Source organism: Onychostruthus taczanowskii, unplaced genomic scaffold, assembly GCF_017590055.1.
Source record: "Onychostruthus taczanowskii isolate IOZ18803 unplaced genomic scaffold, ASM1759005v1 scaffold19, whole genome shotgun sequence".
In the NCBI taxonomy this organism is placed as follows: Eukaryota; Metazoa; Chordata; class Aves; order Passeriformes; family Passeridae; genus Onychostruthus; species Onychostruthus taczanowskii.
The window spans coordinates 10,188,369-10,203,568 of NW_024499128.1; the positions used below are offsets into that span (position 1 = coordinate 10,188,369).

A 15,200-nucleotide genomic window follows, 5' to 3' on the forward strand; every position below is an offset into this window, starting at 1 on the left:
GACTGACATGATGATAGACAGAGGGTTTCTTCCCACCTTGCATTCTCCTCTCACCAAGGTTTCCAGCCTCCCTTAGCCCTGGCTCAGGGACATATTTCTCTAACCTTAGCCCTGCCATGTGAATCTGATCCCAGTTAAGTGGGTTCACCTATTAACAGCTTTCCTTTTCTGATTTGCCAGAGCCAGGAGCTGTGGGACACCTGAGTTTCACTGAGATTCTGGACACCTCACTCAAGGTCAGCTGGCAAGAACCTGTAGAGAAGAATGGCATCATCACAGGTATCAGCTGCTATCTCTGCTTTTATTCTTCTTTTTTATTCAGTGTGTGGGGGGTAGAATGTGTTGTTGCAGTGAAAAACTGTGTAGTGGAGCATTTAGGGAGAATTTGGGCTCTTGCTGATTTCCTGGCCCCTCCTCTGGGTAATTGAGATGTCACCAGGGAGTGTTATACAAAGTACAGCTCCAATTACTGGCAGCTCATGATTGTGCTTACTGGAAAAGCAGTTTGTGTTAGAAATCAGCTCCCCACAGGGTGTCTGGTCTTGTTAAATCCTCCGTGACCTCCACCTGCTTTACTGAATTTTTGGAAATTTGTGAGACCGTGCTTGACCTTTGCCCCAAGGGTGGGGGGTCCCTACACAGAGCTCACAGCTGCAAAGTCTGGATTGGCTTTGCTGAGGTTTGCAATCAAGACCAAGCCTGAAATCAGCAGAATCCTTCCTCTGTGATCAAGTGGTCTGGCTGTGGACTGCGTGACAGAATTTGCATGTCATTATTTAATCTGTTATAAACTAGCACAAGGGTTCAGAACTCTCTTGTTTCCCTTTGATGAGTCTGCCATTTGACAAGCTATTTATCTATTTACTGTATGCCAGTGTAGATACAACAGCAGCAACTTCATTGTTTTTCATAAAGGAAGGTATAAATACTTGAGAAAACCTCGAGTTCTTATCAACAGAGGCAATATTGTTTTCAGATGGGAAACTATTGCAGCTGCACAGGATGGATGTTCCATTTAACAAGGGTTTTCAAGGTTTTGAAGCAACAAAAAAGCTCCCAGATTTTAAATTACTGGAGGTAGTTGGGAAGGGAGAAAATAATTTCATGTGGATCAAAATATTTTGATTTTAGAGTGTTAAAATGTCTAATTTTTTGTTTTAATTGTGTTACCATTTTGAAAAAATGCATTTTAGGAGTTAAAAACATCTGATTTTCTGACCCTTGACCACTGAAATGTTATCTCAGTCTAATTTCCTGAAGCATTTTAACTTTGACAGGTGTAATTATTTTGATAGGGTTTCACTAGTGTTTTCCTCTGTGTATCTGTGACGTGCACCATTTGTAGCTGTGTGCTCTGAGCTTTTGTGGAGTCCTCATGCAGATCATCTCCTGCCTCTCCACCGTGGAAACCTGCCTGAAATATGCACTGATTTAAGTGGTTTGAGAATAGAACCTAATGACTCCTGAAAGCAGAGCAGTATTGATTCAGTGAGGATGGCCAAAGCCTTTCATGCCCAAGTGCTTAAATTTAGGTGTCTCCACCCAGGATGATGTAATACTGATCCTTGTTAAGCAGCAGGTAGCAGCTCTGTGCTTGGTGTTGCAGAATTACTTTGCTAAAAACAAGCTGCCCCCTCCCAGAACGGGTTGAAATCAGATGGAGCCAAATGATGGACTGGGTTGTATTTGGAGTAAATTGTTTCAGAAGGAATCAACTGAATCCATTCTCTTATTTATGACAAAACACCAGTGTGAAAATGCCCAGCAGAGTCCATAAGGAAAAAGAAACCTCCTTAATGATGCAAATTGCGTTTGGGATAGAAGAACAGCGAAATTGTTCATGCCCTGAGCACCTCAAAGGTTTAGAGAGGGCTGCTGGGAGACCTGAGTGCTCAGGGAGGCAATTATTCATCATTTCTGCTCATTGATGTCTTTACTGGACTTTCTTGTTCCCTGCACAGGCGCTGGGAGGAGGGAAGCACGGAGGGGGTGCCTAGCAGCCAACCTGCTCTGGGAAATTGCCCATTACTCTTGCTGTAAATCTCAGTATCTTCCTCGTTCCCTCAGCAAACACTGATTTATGAGGATCTGGATGTGGACGGACAGTTTGTGATTGGGTGTAGTGCTCTCGTGTAGAGAATTTACTCCACATCAACAGAAAATTATTTCTGAAACTCCTCTGGTCGTTAGCCCCCGTTAGGCAGTGTTCTGTGGAGTGCCGGAGTGTGGGGGAAGGATCTGTGGCACCTTCCCTGTCCTCGCTCACACCGGAGCCAGGGGAAACCCTCTGGAAAATCCAGCTGTGCTCCCCAGGCGCGTTTCTGGCAGGGATCACATCTGTAACACAGGGAGTGGGTTCTCACCAGCCACATGGCCCAGAGTTCTGCCCATCTGCCACTCAGCGTGGCTGAAGTGCTACTTGGGGGTGCAGTGCTTGTTGTTCCTTTCCTTCAACACTTTTTTTTTTCCATCTGTTTTTGTTATGCCTGATTGCATTTGGCTTTGTGTCTGCTCGCTGCGTATGTACAGATTTTCTGTTCTCATCTTTTATATGACTGGAACTTAACTATGCATTGGGGACTGAAATCCCTGACAGTAAATACTGCCTCTTTGCCTTTTCTTCAATTTACACAGAAACTTGGGATGTTTTTCTTGGTGAACATTTTTCTTTTTTTTTCCCAGAAAATAAATACATAGGGACTATGTGCTTAATGGGCGGGAAAGCTGGGTCTCTTCTCTGGTCACAAGGGAGAAGAGATAAAATGTCCAAAGAATAATCACCAACATTTGATGTATAACCTAAGCTTATCCAGATGGGAGAGGAGATATCTCAATCACTGAAGATTGCCTGGTGTATGCTGAATGACACTTTCTATTGTCCTTAAGCAACAAATGGATAGAGAGAGCATTAAAAGTCCCCTGCTTATCTTCCTCTGGTTATTTATTGTCTGGAACAGGCTGCACCCACAGCTATTGAAAGAAAAGGGTGCTTGTGATGGTCCTTCTGTCTGCAACTCTTGACTGAGCATCAAACACAGGGACAGTCAGCCCTCACCTTTCTGCTCATCCTCTGTTAATTCAGGCAACACAGCCCTTAAACTTCGTCAAAAATCTTCCTACAGATTACAATCCTGTCTCTGCTACATCAGCTCTGGTCTGGCAAATTATTCTTAAGCCTATTCAGAGAGCATCAAAACACCACAGTGTTTCCAAGACATCAGTAAATTACTGAGTTAATTAATTCCCACTCAGATAATTGTTTAAAACCAGTTCCAGATGAGCATTCTGGAGTTTTTCCCCTTCCCCTCTGCAGTGCAAAGTCAGAGGAGCATTTGTAGTGTAGCTGGAATTGTTGAAGCATCACATCCCTTTATCACTGCCCCCTCACCTGAAACATAATTAGTGACTGTGTGAGCACACTGAGCCCATTTTCATGCAAAATTAGGTCAAGATGAATCCCTGTCAGTAATGGCAGCTCAAAAGAGGACTGAGAACGTCTCACACCTCTCAGACTCTTGCAGAAATACTTGTCTCACCGTGCTTTTGGCTCATGAGATGATGCTTTCTTGCTGATTAATATCATGAGGGATTTTACTATATCAATTCATATATGTTAATCAGCTTATCATGTCTTTTTATTAAAAAAAAAATTTCGAAAAACCCTTCAAGCCCTCCAACTGGTCTGAATTCCTCATCTTAGATGATGGGAACAGGAACCCAGTAGGGAGTTTCTCTAGCCAGTTTGCCTTGTTCATGGTTCACTCAGTGGGATTCCTTTCTGTTAGTCCTTTTCACTCACTTCAATTTCACAGGCATTCAAGAGCTGTGTGTATTTTTTTTTTTTCACCCTCTGAGTCAAATCACAAAGAAAGCAGCAATCAAGCAAACTTTTCAGACATGCTCTCCAAGGACTGGCACCGTGAGGTTCACATGGGTTCAAATGAGAATAAAGTGGGACTGGGCAGGAGGAGGACAAGCAGATTTGGAGGTAAAATTGAGCAAATCAGACAGTGGAAAGTTTCAAAAGTTCTTGGAAGGCAAGTGGTTATCAAAGAGATAAAAAGGAAAGTCTGGTTATGATAGAAGAATAATATGGAGGTCAGGGCAGGAGCAGCTTTGGACAATGCATTGGCTCCAAGATGGTTTTGAAAGAAAGGATAATGATTCACCCTGCTGAAGGATTTCTGCAAGGAACAAGCGGTGGGGAGTAGAGGCTTTTCAGTTCCTAGAAGATTCCCACAATGTTCCTGCCTGCTTGTTATTGTCAGATTTCTAAGTATTTCTAGACAGGCAGCGCTGAAAGTTACTTCAGCATGCAAAGGGAGAAAGCCCTACTAAGCACACAGGGATTTTTAATTAATTCAGTAGATATTATATTTTCCAGTGTTTCTTCCCATTTGCTTTGTAGAGTTCACAGAATGAAAGTCCATCTTTCTGTCAGGTTAGTTCCAAGTCTCCAGGCCATTTCATATCAAACATGAAAAAAAAGCTGAGACCTCATGTCCTCCTGACAGGGAGATAAAGGTCTATGGGGTACCTGCATCAATTGTTTATTGGAAATAACAATATTTTAAAAATACTTGGGTACTTTAGCCAGTGTTTACTTCAAGGAGGTTTTTTTTTTTTCTGTTTATAAAAGGTAATCACAAGGAATGGCATAAGGAACAAGGATCCACCACTGCCCACAAGCCCACGCAGGAATCCTCTGGGTTATTGGTGTCCCCCTGAGCTGTGGGTGATGTGTTTTGCAGGGTACCAGATCTCCTGGGAGGTGTATGGCAGGAACGAGTCCCGCCTGGCCCGCAGCCTGTCCAACAGCACCCTGGAGTACAAGATCACGGGGCTCTCCTCCCTCACCACCTACACCATCGAGGTGGCCGCCGTGACCGCCCAGGGCAGCGGCTCGGTCACCTCCTCCACCATCTCCTCTGGAGTGCCCCCAGGTTGGTCAACCTGCAGGAGACAAAACAAAACCAAACCTGCTGGTTCTTGGTGTTTCTGTGTTCCAAAGGTCACGGGTTACTTCAGTTCAGCAGTAATAAAGATTGTTTTATTTGTAAAGCATTGGAGTTCTTTGCCGCGTAATTTGGATTTAATTTTCGGAGCAGACTGAAATGTTAACGTGAAGATATTTGCAGTTTGAAATTTCCAGGAAGTTGAAGATGATTAATACAAGTACAAAAAAAAAAAAGTGTGGGTATGACAATGGAATGGACAAAGTAATAAAGTGGATACAATACAGAATCTCTTGACATTTACTAAGTGACATCAGAATGAAGCTTGAATCAATTCAAAGTGTTGCTTTGGGGCAAAAAACAGAGTTTGGGTGATATTAAAAGGGAAAGGATTTTCCATGTGGAAGTAATATAGCTTATGTCAACTATGAGTGTTTCACTTGTATAGTGAAACTAAAATCTTATTTACAAGAATTTGAAGTTTTGACCTGAAAACATATTTGGGAGGAGGCAGTTCTGTCCCACATTGTCTGAGTCATTTGGGCACTTGTACATTTACTCTTTTTGTATTTTCTTTTTAAAATTCTACACTGTGCCCCATCCACTGTAAAAAGCAAACTAAACAGCCAATTCATACCTCAAATAAGCAGTTTCAGTTAATATAGAGGTTACAGAAGTAGAATTTTCCTAAAGTGGAGCAGTTATTGCTCATCACTGAGCGAATCCAATTTTTCCCTTCCCCAGTATTATTTAACTTTTCTGTCTGTCCTAAAGTACATTTGCCCTTCTATTCCTTAATCATGGGTAATTATGACAAGCTGCAGACTGGATCAATGCTATGATATCTGATGGCAGGGTGCCTGCCAGATAACAGCATTATCCCACTTGGGCAGGGTTAGTTGATCGATCGTGGTTCCCACAAATGTGAAGTAAGAACCAAGAAATGCTGGGTATTTTTGCATATCTGAAATATATGCCAAAACCCTGCCCATTTTTAGCCTTTTGCAGTTGCACAGAGTGCAGCATTATCATAAAATTACAGAATGGTTTGGGTTGGAAAGGACCCGAAAAATAATTTAGTTCCAAACCCCTGCCATGGGCAGGGACACCTTCCACAATATAATTACTGATTATATTAGTTATTTCCATTTGTTATAAATGCAGGTAACTGTTGAGAATTTATTATAAACACTCTGTATTTAATCTCTTTCCTGAACTTGCTTTTGTTGTTAATTCACATGATATTAAAAACGTAAATGCCACTGTAATCTTGACTGATGGGAGACAAAGATCTGATTGGGGCTTCAGATTTTTCCTCGTGGGAGGTCACCTTCTTTATTTGCTACAGGAATTGAAAAAAAAAATCATCTACTTTAATCAGGCTTTAGAAATGCCCTGGAAAACCTAGATATTGTAGGTCAATATTAAATACACTACCCAAAACTTGGAGTTTTTTCCAGTTGTAGTTGTATGTTCTTTAAGAATTTAATTCTGGGGAAACAGAAGTTCAGTGGAATTAGGTGACTTGACAGACCTGGAGCTGGGAAGTGCCTTTCCCCCAGGAACACCAGGGTTTATTCATTGGGAAGCTTCTCTAAAACAGTACCTGTAATTCTGTAGATGGGCTCTTTCTGTTCTCATTTGATCTATAACAATGTGGTGCATGCTCAGAGAGAAGAAATAGTAATGCTGTGGGTAAAACTCTGCCAAAAAGAAAAGAAAAATAACCACAACTGGGGCAAATAGAGAGCCCTTTTCCCTGTGTTGTGTTTTTTTTTTTTTTTTTTTTTTTTTTTTTTTTTTTTGGTGGTTTTTTTGGGTTTTTTTTTGTTGGAAACTGAATGTCAGCTTGTGTTACCAGCTCCTAGACAGAGTGTTTCTACCTCTCATTTACTTTTCTGTTTCTCCAGAGCTTCCAGGTGCTCCAACCAACCTGGTGATTTCCAACATCAGCCCTCGCTCTGCCACTCTTCAATTCCGCCCAGGATACGATGGCAAAACCTCCATCTCCAAGTGGATTGTGGAAGGCCAGGTATGTCCCTGAGAAAATTATCTTAATGAAGTTTCTGGGGGATTAAAATGAGCCTAACTAATGAATTCCTTTTGGGGTTGCAGTTTTTGTTTAACTTTGGAGCAGAGCTCTCCTGTAAATGCTGGAGTTGCTGTCCAGGGGGTTCTGGCAAGGTTGGGATGCAGGGGTGATTGAGAGGCTCAGTTCAGAAATGTCTGTGTCAGCCAGGGACAAAAGGGCCAGATGAATGCTGGGACTTCTGTTCAGAAGAACAGCAGAAAAAAGTGGTATATAATATAAATGTGTGTATATATATGTATGTGAGAATGCTTATCCTTCAAATAATTCACATGGGGTTTTGTTTATGTTCAGAAGAACACCAGATATACATAAACAGCACACACAGCAGAGCTTTAGTCCATCCTTCTATTTTGGAAAGGATTTGAAACTTGTGTTTAGGTTCTGTGAGATGTCTTTTCAGAAGTTTGGAATTATTATCTCATAGATTCAGAAGTATAGGAAGAATTGCACTGAGCAGTAAAGATACCATTATTCATGAGATTGAGTGTATTTTTCTATCTTGTAATGGAATATATCAAGGTTTTCTATCCAGGCCTCTAGATATGAATAGGATGAATTCTCTTCTCCATCAGCTTTAAACAATATCCCTCTTTTTGCTGTCATTATGCCTTGGAGGAGTTATATATACCTCATTTGTTCTCCTGACAGATGAGCTTTGCTTCTTCCTTTCCTCCCACAGGTCTTTATAAATACTGTAATCTGTTTTTAAGACCAAATGTTGGACTTCTTAAATCACCATCACCACTTAGACATGTTGATACAATCACTTCACTTGGTAATGAGATTGTTGTGAACAAGTTGGTACATTTTGTGCCATTTATATACACATTATGGCATATTACAGAATTAAACACTAAAATCCAATAATATGGTGGCTTAGCACATTCTGAGGAGCATTTTCCTGCTGGAACACTGCATTGATATTGGTAGGAATTTGTTAATTCAGTGAGTTACAGAATGTTGCTGAAGTGAAGCAGATTTGAATGCTTTAAAACTGCAGTGATAATTACCATGAAGTTCATCTGCATCCTTGAAGAGCCCTGGGTACAAACAGTTGTTTGAAGAGTCCTTGGTGTGCAGAAAGGGTCTTTCTTGTTCACAAACCCTCACCAACATCTCTTGCATCACTAGAAAAGTCCAGGGGTTTTTGGTTCTGACAGATCCAGAAATTATTTACTCCTCCTGGGGAAGGAGCACAGCCAAGTCCTTGAGGAATCTGGGCAGTCCATTTAACCACAGCAACCCTACAAGCTTCTGCTGCACCACACCTCACTGCTCAGCTTCAGCACAACAAGAAATGTTGCTCCTAGTGGATTTCAGGAAGAAATAAAAACTCTTGCTCACCTGATTAATGAAAATCAGTTCAGGTATGCAGTGAAATTGGTGAGTCCTCAAGGATATAGCAAATCCTGTTTCCAGGATGACAGCTGCATATAATCCTTTGTTCACAGCCCCTTTCTGCCAGCACTCCTCTCAAACTCTTTCTCTCTGAAAGTGCAATTTCACAGCACTTTTAGCCAATCTAAAGCAGAGCTCTGGTTGTCCTGCTCCTATTCCCTCTCCCCATCCCACTTAACAAGACTTTTCCTCCTCCTGCCCTCTATGTGCGCTGACACAGGATCAGACCTGGAGCTGCTGCAAGCTTTGATCCAGCCAAGAACAAATGATTTTCAGACAGGTCAGCTCTGCACAGGCTGTGTGTGATCAGAACATCATTGTGAGGGAAGGGGGTATGAACATGGCACTGGGAGCAGAGATAAGGGCAGGAATGCCTCTGTCTCTACTTGGATCTAAACTGCCTTGGCCCTACCCACCTTTCAAAGAGCTTTTGCAAAATGGTTTTTTGCTGCCAGTGCCACCCCAGTGTCCATTTCTGCCTTTGATGTGGTCTGTTCTCAGCTGGGATTTGTCCATGCTGGGGTGCAGGCTGGTGTTGCAACATCTGTATTTCAGCACAGACAACCATAGTTGCTCCTTAGGACTGTGTTGGATTGAAGGGCTGTGGTTGTACAATACTGGAATGGAGGGAGGGGTTTTGTCCTTCTGGATCTTTCATTCACTGACCCATGTTCAGCTTTTAGTAGCAGTGTTAATTGTTTCATGCCTTGGCATTAAATTAAAAGCCACTTAAGGGTGGTTTTGCGCACTCTGATTTTAAAGCTGATGGTATTGCCAAGGGACAGGATGACATTCAGCTATAAAACACTAATCTGTGATTTGGGCTCTTCGTCTGTGTTCCTCCCACTCTGTAAGCTGGGCAACACCTTTGTTTTGGACATCCCTGATAATTCTGACTCTTCTCTTCCATCTCCATTGGGAATTTACCTTTCACTCTCAATGTCTGTCCTTACAGACAAAATTCAGCTGTTTTGTATTCACAATCACAACCAACCTGCCACCAACGTGCTTTTCTTCTTTGTTCCTTTATTTGGCAGAAAGCTTCCTTGGTGAGGGCAGGTCTAGAAAATGTTCCAAGTGCTCCAGTTTGGCTGAAAGCCATTTTTGAAGTCTGATACTTCATGAACAATTTGGATGAGAAACACAGCTGGGAATTCCAGCTGACGTGAAATTTTTGTGCATCTGGCCTTGGTTTCTGCTTTTTGTTCCTGGGTGTAAATTCATGGGAGCCACTGTGGAACTAATTCTCAATTATGTCAATGAGCATGAGAGGAGATCAAGTCTTTAAGAGTTTAGTGTTGGTAGATAGTGAAATATCAAGCGTTAAAAATCCCATTTCTGTGTTTCTAGTGAAGGTACATTCTGTACTTTTGAAGGATTTTTTTAAAAAATCACTAGATTGTTTCTTTTCCATCATTTTATCTAGACTCAGGCCTGGAGGAAACTGGATTTCCAAATAGAGAAATACAAAAATGTACCAATGCTGTTTAAGAAATACTTCTAACATTTTTTTATATATTACATAGAGTATAAATTAAAGGGATGAGGCTCAAATGCTGTATAAAGGTTCCACTGGCACTTGTTCAGAGGGACCAGCAGTCCCACTGCCTTATAGCATTGACACTCACAGGTAACTTGTTCCTCCACAAAGAATTTCAGTAAATCCTTCCAGCCATCCTGTCCTCTCAGATACAGTTAGAGCATATATTACAGACTCTTTTTTTGGACAATTTTCAGCCAAGCATGACTACAAATCCCTGCTGGTGTTCATGTAGTTTCATGTTTGCACTCGAGCACTTGCAATCCGGTCTCTTGTTTTTTCTTGTGTTGGATTTTTCCTGGGGTTTTCTTTCAGGAAAAATGTGTCTAAATTGATCATGGAATGGTTTGTGTTGGAAGGGACCTTGAGGATCACCCATTTTCAACCCACTCTTGGTGGGTGCTCAGTCCACACCATCAAGCTGATTACAGAATCTGAGGTAACTTCTGCCCAGTCAGGTGTGTTGTTCTGGTGATTAACTTTATTTGCAGGCAGCACAAGACCTGCAGAATGGCTGAAAGCTGTTTCTGAAGAGGCATCACATTTCCTGGAGCCATGAGTGTATGGGCTATTGTAGAGAGTTTTTGCTTAAAGCCTTTCTGCTGTTTTTAGAAAGATTTTTGTATGAATGTCATGGTGAGCAGGAGCAGAGTTTCAAAGTGGTAAAACCTTTAAAGTATTATCTCTGTGTTGCCTTCTAAAGCTGTGAGGGCAAATAAGTTGCAACTTTACCCATGAATTTGTGTGGTTTTTGTGGGTGAAGCCAGTGACCCAGATAGGATTCATCCATTGCACCAGGTGATTCTCTGGGTGTCGTTTTCACTTCAGAGCTGGTAAATAAAGTGTCTGAAATTCTGACAGTTTTATGCCCTTGACAATCTCTAAATCAAAAATGGCTGAATCGATGTAAGGATTTAGTAAGAAAAAAAATTGCACCTGGGCTGACATCCCCTGAACCGAATTTCTCCCAAAGCGATTTCAAATGTGTGAGTTATGGACCTCTAAAACGAAAACTCTGGCACATCTTGAACTATAGCAGGACAAGGGCTACCTCTGTAATGTGCAGAAACATTGTGTTCTCCTTTCCTGCAGTTAGGACTTCGTAACTGAAGTTTTTTGGGGTGTTTCTGTCTTATACACGTTATCTTTTCATGCCAAATTTTCATGTTTTGGGTTTCCTTTTTAAAGTCAGAATTCTGCAACTTTTCTCATAGAGTGCATTCCATCAGAAAACATTGAGTCATTTTATAAAATATGTAACATTTTCCTTTTAAGAAATGGAGAAACTAATGCATGGGGAAGTAAAAGGTTCTGACATCACTCCCAATATTGTTTTACACTGTCTCATTTCTGCAATAATAAAGGAATATGGCCTTTTATTGGATGTATTGCCTTGGGAGCAGCTGAGGGATGGCAATGAATATGTGCTGAGCATGATGGGTGATGGTTATTGAGCATTCTGTGAAGTGTCTCAGGGGACAGAGGTGTTTTTATTCTGGCAGTGCTGGGGTCCCTGAGGGCTGTGGCCCCGTGGCACAGGGAACTGGTGCAGAGTGTGTTCCTCGAGGAGTTTTTCTGCTGATGGTAACAGAAAAGCAGCTGGTGCCTCATCTGCCTCCCAAAACAAAGCACCCACGAGCTTGTGTGATCTGTCAATAAACACCATCCTGCTCTGAAGTGTGCATACACTGTTATCCAAAAAAACAGCTACAAGAAAGAAAAGCCTTTAACTTCACTTGATGTTCTGCAGAGCAGCTCAGAGTGGGCTCTCCTGCCCCTCAAAGGACTCTTTTATCCCAACCACTGCCCGTGGTTCTTTCTGCCCCGTGGGAATCCCTTTGTACTCTGATTCTTGAAACTGATAAGTTTCCTCTGATCTGACATCAGTGTGTTTCGGCAAAAATAGTTTCCTTTTCCTTCCACAGCCTGAAACTTGGAATCTGCTATGGATTTTGGGGAAGCTAAAAATATAAAGTCCATCACTGAAGGTTTTCTGCTAAGGCTCACTTCTGAGAATACACACACATATATATATATATATATTGAATAAATAAATGAAATTTCTTCCGATCAACATGGACCTAGTACAAGATCCTTAGTATTTCTACCTTTGCAGCCCACCAGAAAATGTCTCACAGAGGCCATGTCAGCCCTGCTGGGCCATGTGGTCCTTAATGTGTATTAATGACCTGCCTGCTCTGCCCAGCAATTACAACCTGTGGGTCCTATTTTTTTTTTCTCATTATTTTGTTAGGTAAAAAATATTTTAAAAAGCTCTTACTGCTCTTAGAATACAAAAAAGACAACTTAGTCACCACTGGAGATTATTTGCAGCCTCCAGAGCACTGTGGATTGTTGCTATACAATTACTGCAGCACTTGGAGGTGATGCTGTTACGTGCAAAATTTGCAAAAATAAGCATTTACTATAGACTTCCTACAGTATTAATAGAAAATTCATTTAATAAAAAGTGTTCTCTGTTTCCTTCACTGAAATCAACACTCTCATCATTTCTTTGTTTGTGTAGGGTTTTCTTTTCTTTTAAATCTTTTTATCTACTCTTTGTTCTGCAGTTTCAGTTTAGGGATGTTCTGTTTTACCATGCAGATCCATCTCAACTTGTTTCCCTTTAGATTCCACATCCATGGGCTTCACTACAATTTATGGAGCTTGGTTAGGACTGGGAATTTTAAAAGGTCCATAATTTCACCATCTATTTTATATGTTGTTTAGTCTATGGCAGTGACCTTCATCCCCCAACAAGTCTGAAAGGCCCCTCAAGACCTGTCCAGCCACATCCTCCATGGAATCAGTGTTCTGCTGGGAAGATCAGACAGGCTTCTTTCCACAGTGCAATGCAGAACTTACTTCTCTGGCCTAATTTTCTTTGTGTCGTTTCTTCATGCACAAACATAAATATGCAGCACATCAAGTCCTGGGTGAGCAAAGAACTAAAACATCTATAAATAAATCAGGCTGCTTCTTCTGAAGGGAAAAAAAAAAGAAAATAGTGAATGAAACCTAATTTTCTATTTGAAGTACTCGGGGTAAGCGAGATACTTGGGGCCGTGGTGCCTGTCGAGTGTTTGACAGCGTCTGTGGCTGTAACTTGTGCACAGAACTTGCAAGGGATCTGTTCAAAAAAGATTAAAGGAAGTGGCTCTTTACACAGTGGGTTGTGAGCTTCTGGAATGTGTTGCCACAGCAGCCTGTGGGAGTAGATAGTGTCAGTAGGTTAAAAAGGGATAAGGTGTCTTTGTGGATGTTAAGTCTGTGACTAGACACTGAAGGGAAGAGCTGCCCAGGTACCCTCTGGCACCCTTCAGCCCCTGACTGTGGATACCAGGGCGCGGGAATTGGGCTGCACCCACCCTTTGTGGTGGGGTTGGAACACCAGAGGAACATGCTCAGTGCTGGGGAATTATTCCAGGGCCTTTGCCTGAGCTCCCCTGGGTTTCAGCACCAGTAAATCTCCAGAGTGAAGCCCAGCCATCCAGCCCTTCTCTTCTCCCCTCCTCCACACTCCTCCCATGGGTCAGGCACAGCCCTGCCCACGCGTGCTGCATCTTCCAGGGCAGGCTCTGGCCTCTCTCTCATTCCCTATTGGTTTCCTTTTAAGTCCTGATTCATCTTCATTTAATCTCCAGAAAGCTGCATAGAAAGCAATGCTCAATTCTCATCAGTGCTTAGTCCCTTCTAACTCTGCTGTGGCTGAGGGCCCATGTTGGGCAACATGTTGTGATTAATTACTACAAAAGGTTGCTCATGGAGAAGCCTGGTCTAAGTGCAGAGCAGCAGATGAGGTTAAAACACTTTTGTTCTTTGACTTTGTTCTTGTTTCTCTGTCTTCATTTCCATGGCATTTTGCCTCCATTGAGACTTACTTAGTATGCATCAGTTCCTGCGAGTTATTATCAAGGCTATTTTTCATTCTCTTATATTACTACTTGATACTTTTGTATTGTGGCAGGAAGATTGAACAGGGTATTATTGCTCTCATGGTGTTTTTTCTGGAATGGATCTTATCACAGGATCCAGTGAAATCCCATCACGTACAAGGAGACTTGGCTAACTTGGCTGGATTTTCTCTTTACAAATAACTAGTCATATAAAAATTAGTATTAACTGGAAAATGTGTTTAACAGCATTTGTGCTTTCACTGCTGTGATGACATGCATTGTAAAAGAGGTTATATGTATTTATTTATATATATATTTAGATATATATATATCTATAACCTACTTTGTATTCCTTCTAACCTCTCCCTTGTACAGGTTGGTGTGCTGGGTGATGAAGAAGAATGGGTGACACTTCATGAGGTGGAGAATGAACCTGATGCTCAGATGCTGGAGGTACCAAACCTCACTCCTTACACTCATTACAGGTAAGAACAGCAGGTAATTATCTGCAACATGGAAAAAAAAAAAGAGTAAATAGCATCATGAAACAGCTTTCCTATTCAGAAACATCTTGCTGAGTTTTATAATCTGAAGAAAAGGGAAAAGCTTTGCTGTTTTCATAGGTTATACTTAAAATTACCAATCTAATATTGTCAATTGTAATTCACATAAAATCCAGTTGATAACATTGAGAAGGAAATTCTAGTGCTCAGTGAGATGCTTTTACAAGTAACTGCTATCCTGTTACTTCCCTCCCTGAAGAGAACACCAGTGGAACATCAGCCAGTGACAAATCAATCGTAGTTAAACTGGTGCAAACCTGTAATTACATATTTGCATCAGCTTAAACATCTCTTCATTGATTTAACTTAATTTGGTAACATTAGTTAGATGAAACCTTTGTTTATAGGAATTTACCAAGTTAAGCTTAATAGATATAAGCAATGCCTAAACTGATTGAGGTGACTTTGCATTGTGGGTGCACCCCAGTTAAACGAGATTGATTTTTAAATCAATCCAATCCAAGTGATGCTGTGGTATAGACAAGACTAGAGAATTTGAGGTACTCAGCCCTAATGAAAAATACTTTCATGATCCAGCTTGATAATGTGGAGGTTGGTGGAACGGAAATCCAGTGGCAAGTGTTAAATCAGCACTCTAGAAACTTGTCCATTTTGTGCTGGCTGAAGGGGCTATTAACTAACCCATGTGCTGTTGTAAGCCAGGAGTAGGTGCAACCAAGGAGAGCTCATGTAATTTACAACTGACTCAGTGCTGGCATGTAATTTTCCTCACTTGGTCACAAACCTAGGAAC

The 15,200-nt window shown here is 41.5% G+C and overlaps 1 protein-coding gene across 4 annotated transcripts in view; it reads left to right on the forward strand.

Annotated features, from left to right (window-relative positions):
- Positions 1-15,200, forward strand: part of SDK1 (sidekick cell adhesion molecule 1) — a 384,804-nt gene that overhangs the window by 283,750 nt on the left and 85,854 nt on the right. For all 4 annotated transcript variants that reach the window (XM_041401548.1, XM_041401551.1, XM_041401550.1 and 1 more), the window contains exons 21-24: positions 181-279; positions 4,752-4,943; positions 6,866-6,987; positions 14,260-14,369. In XM_041401548.1, the coding sequence (XP_041257482.1) occupies positions 181-279; positions 4,752-4,943; positions 6,866-6,987; positions 14,260-14,369 (523 nt within the window). The remainder of the gene's footprint in view (positions 1-180; positions 280-4,751; positions 4,944-6,865; positions 6,988-14,259; positions 14,370-15,200) is intronic.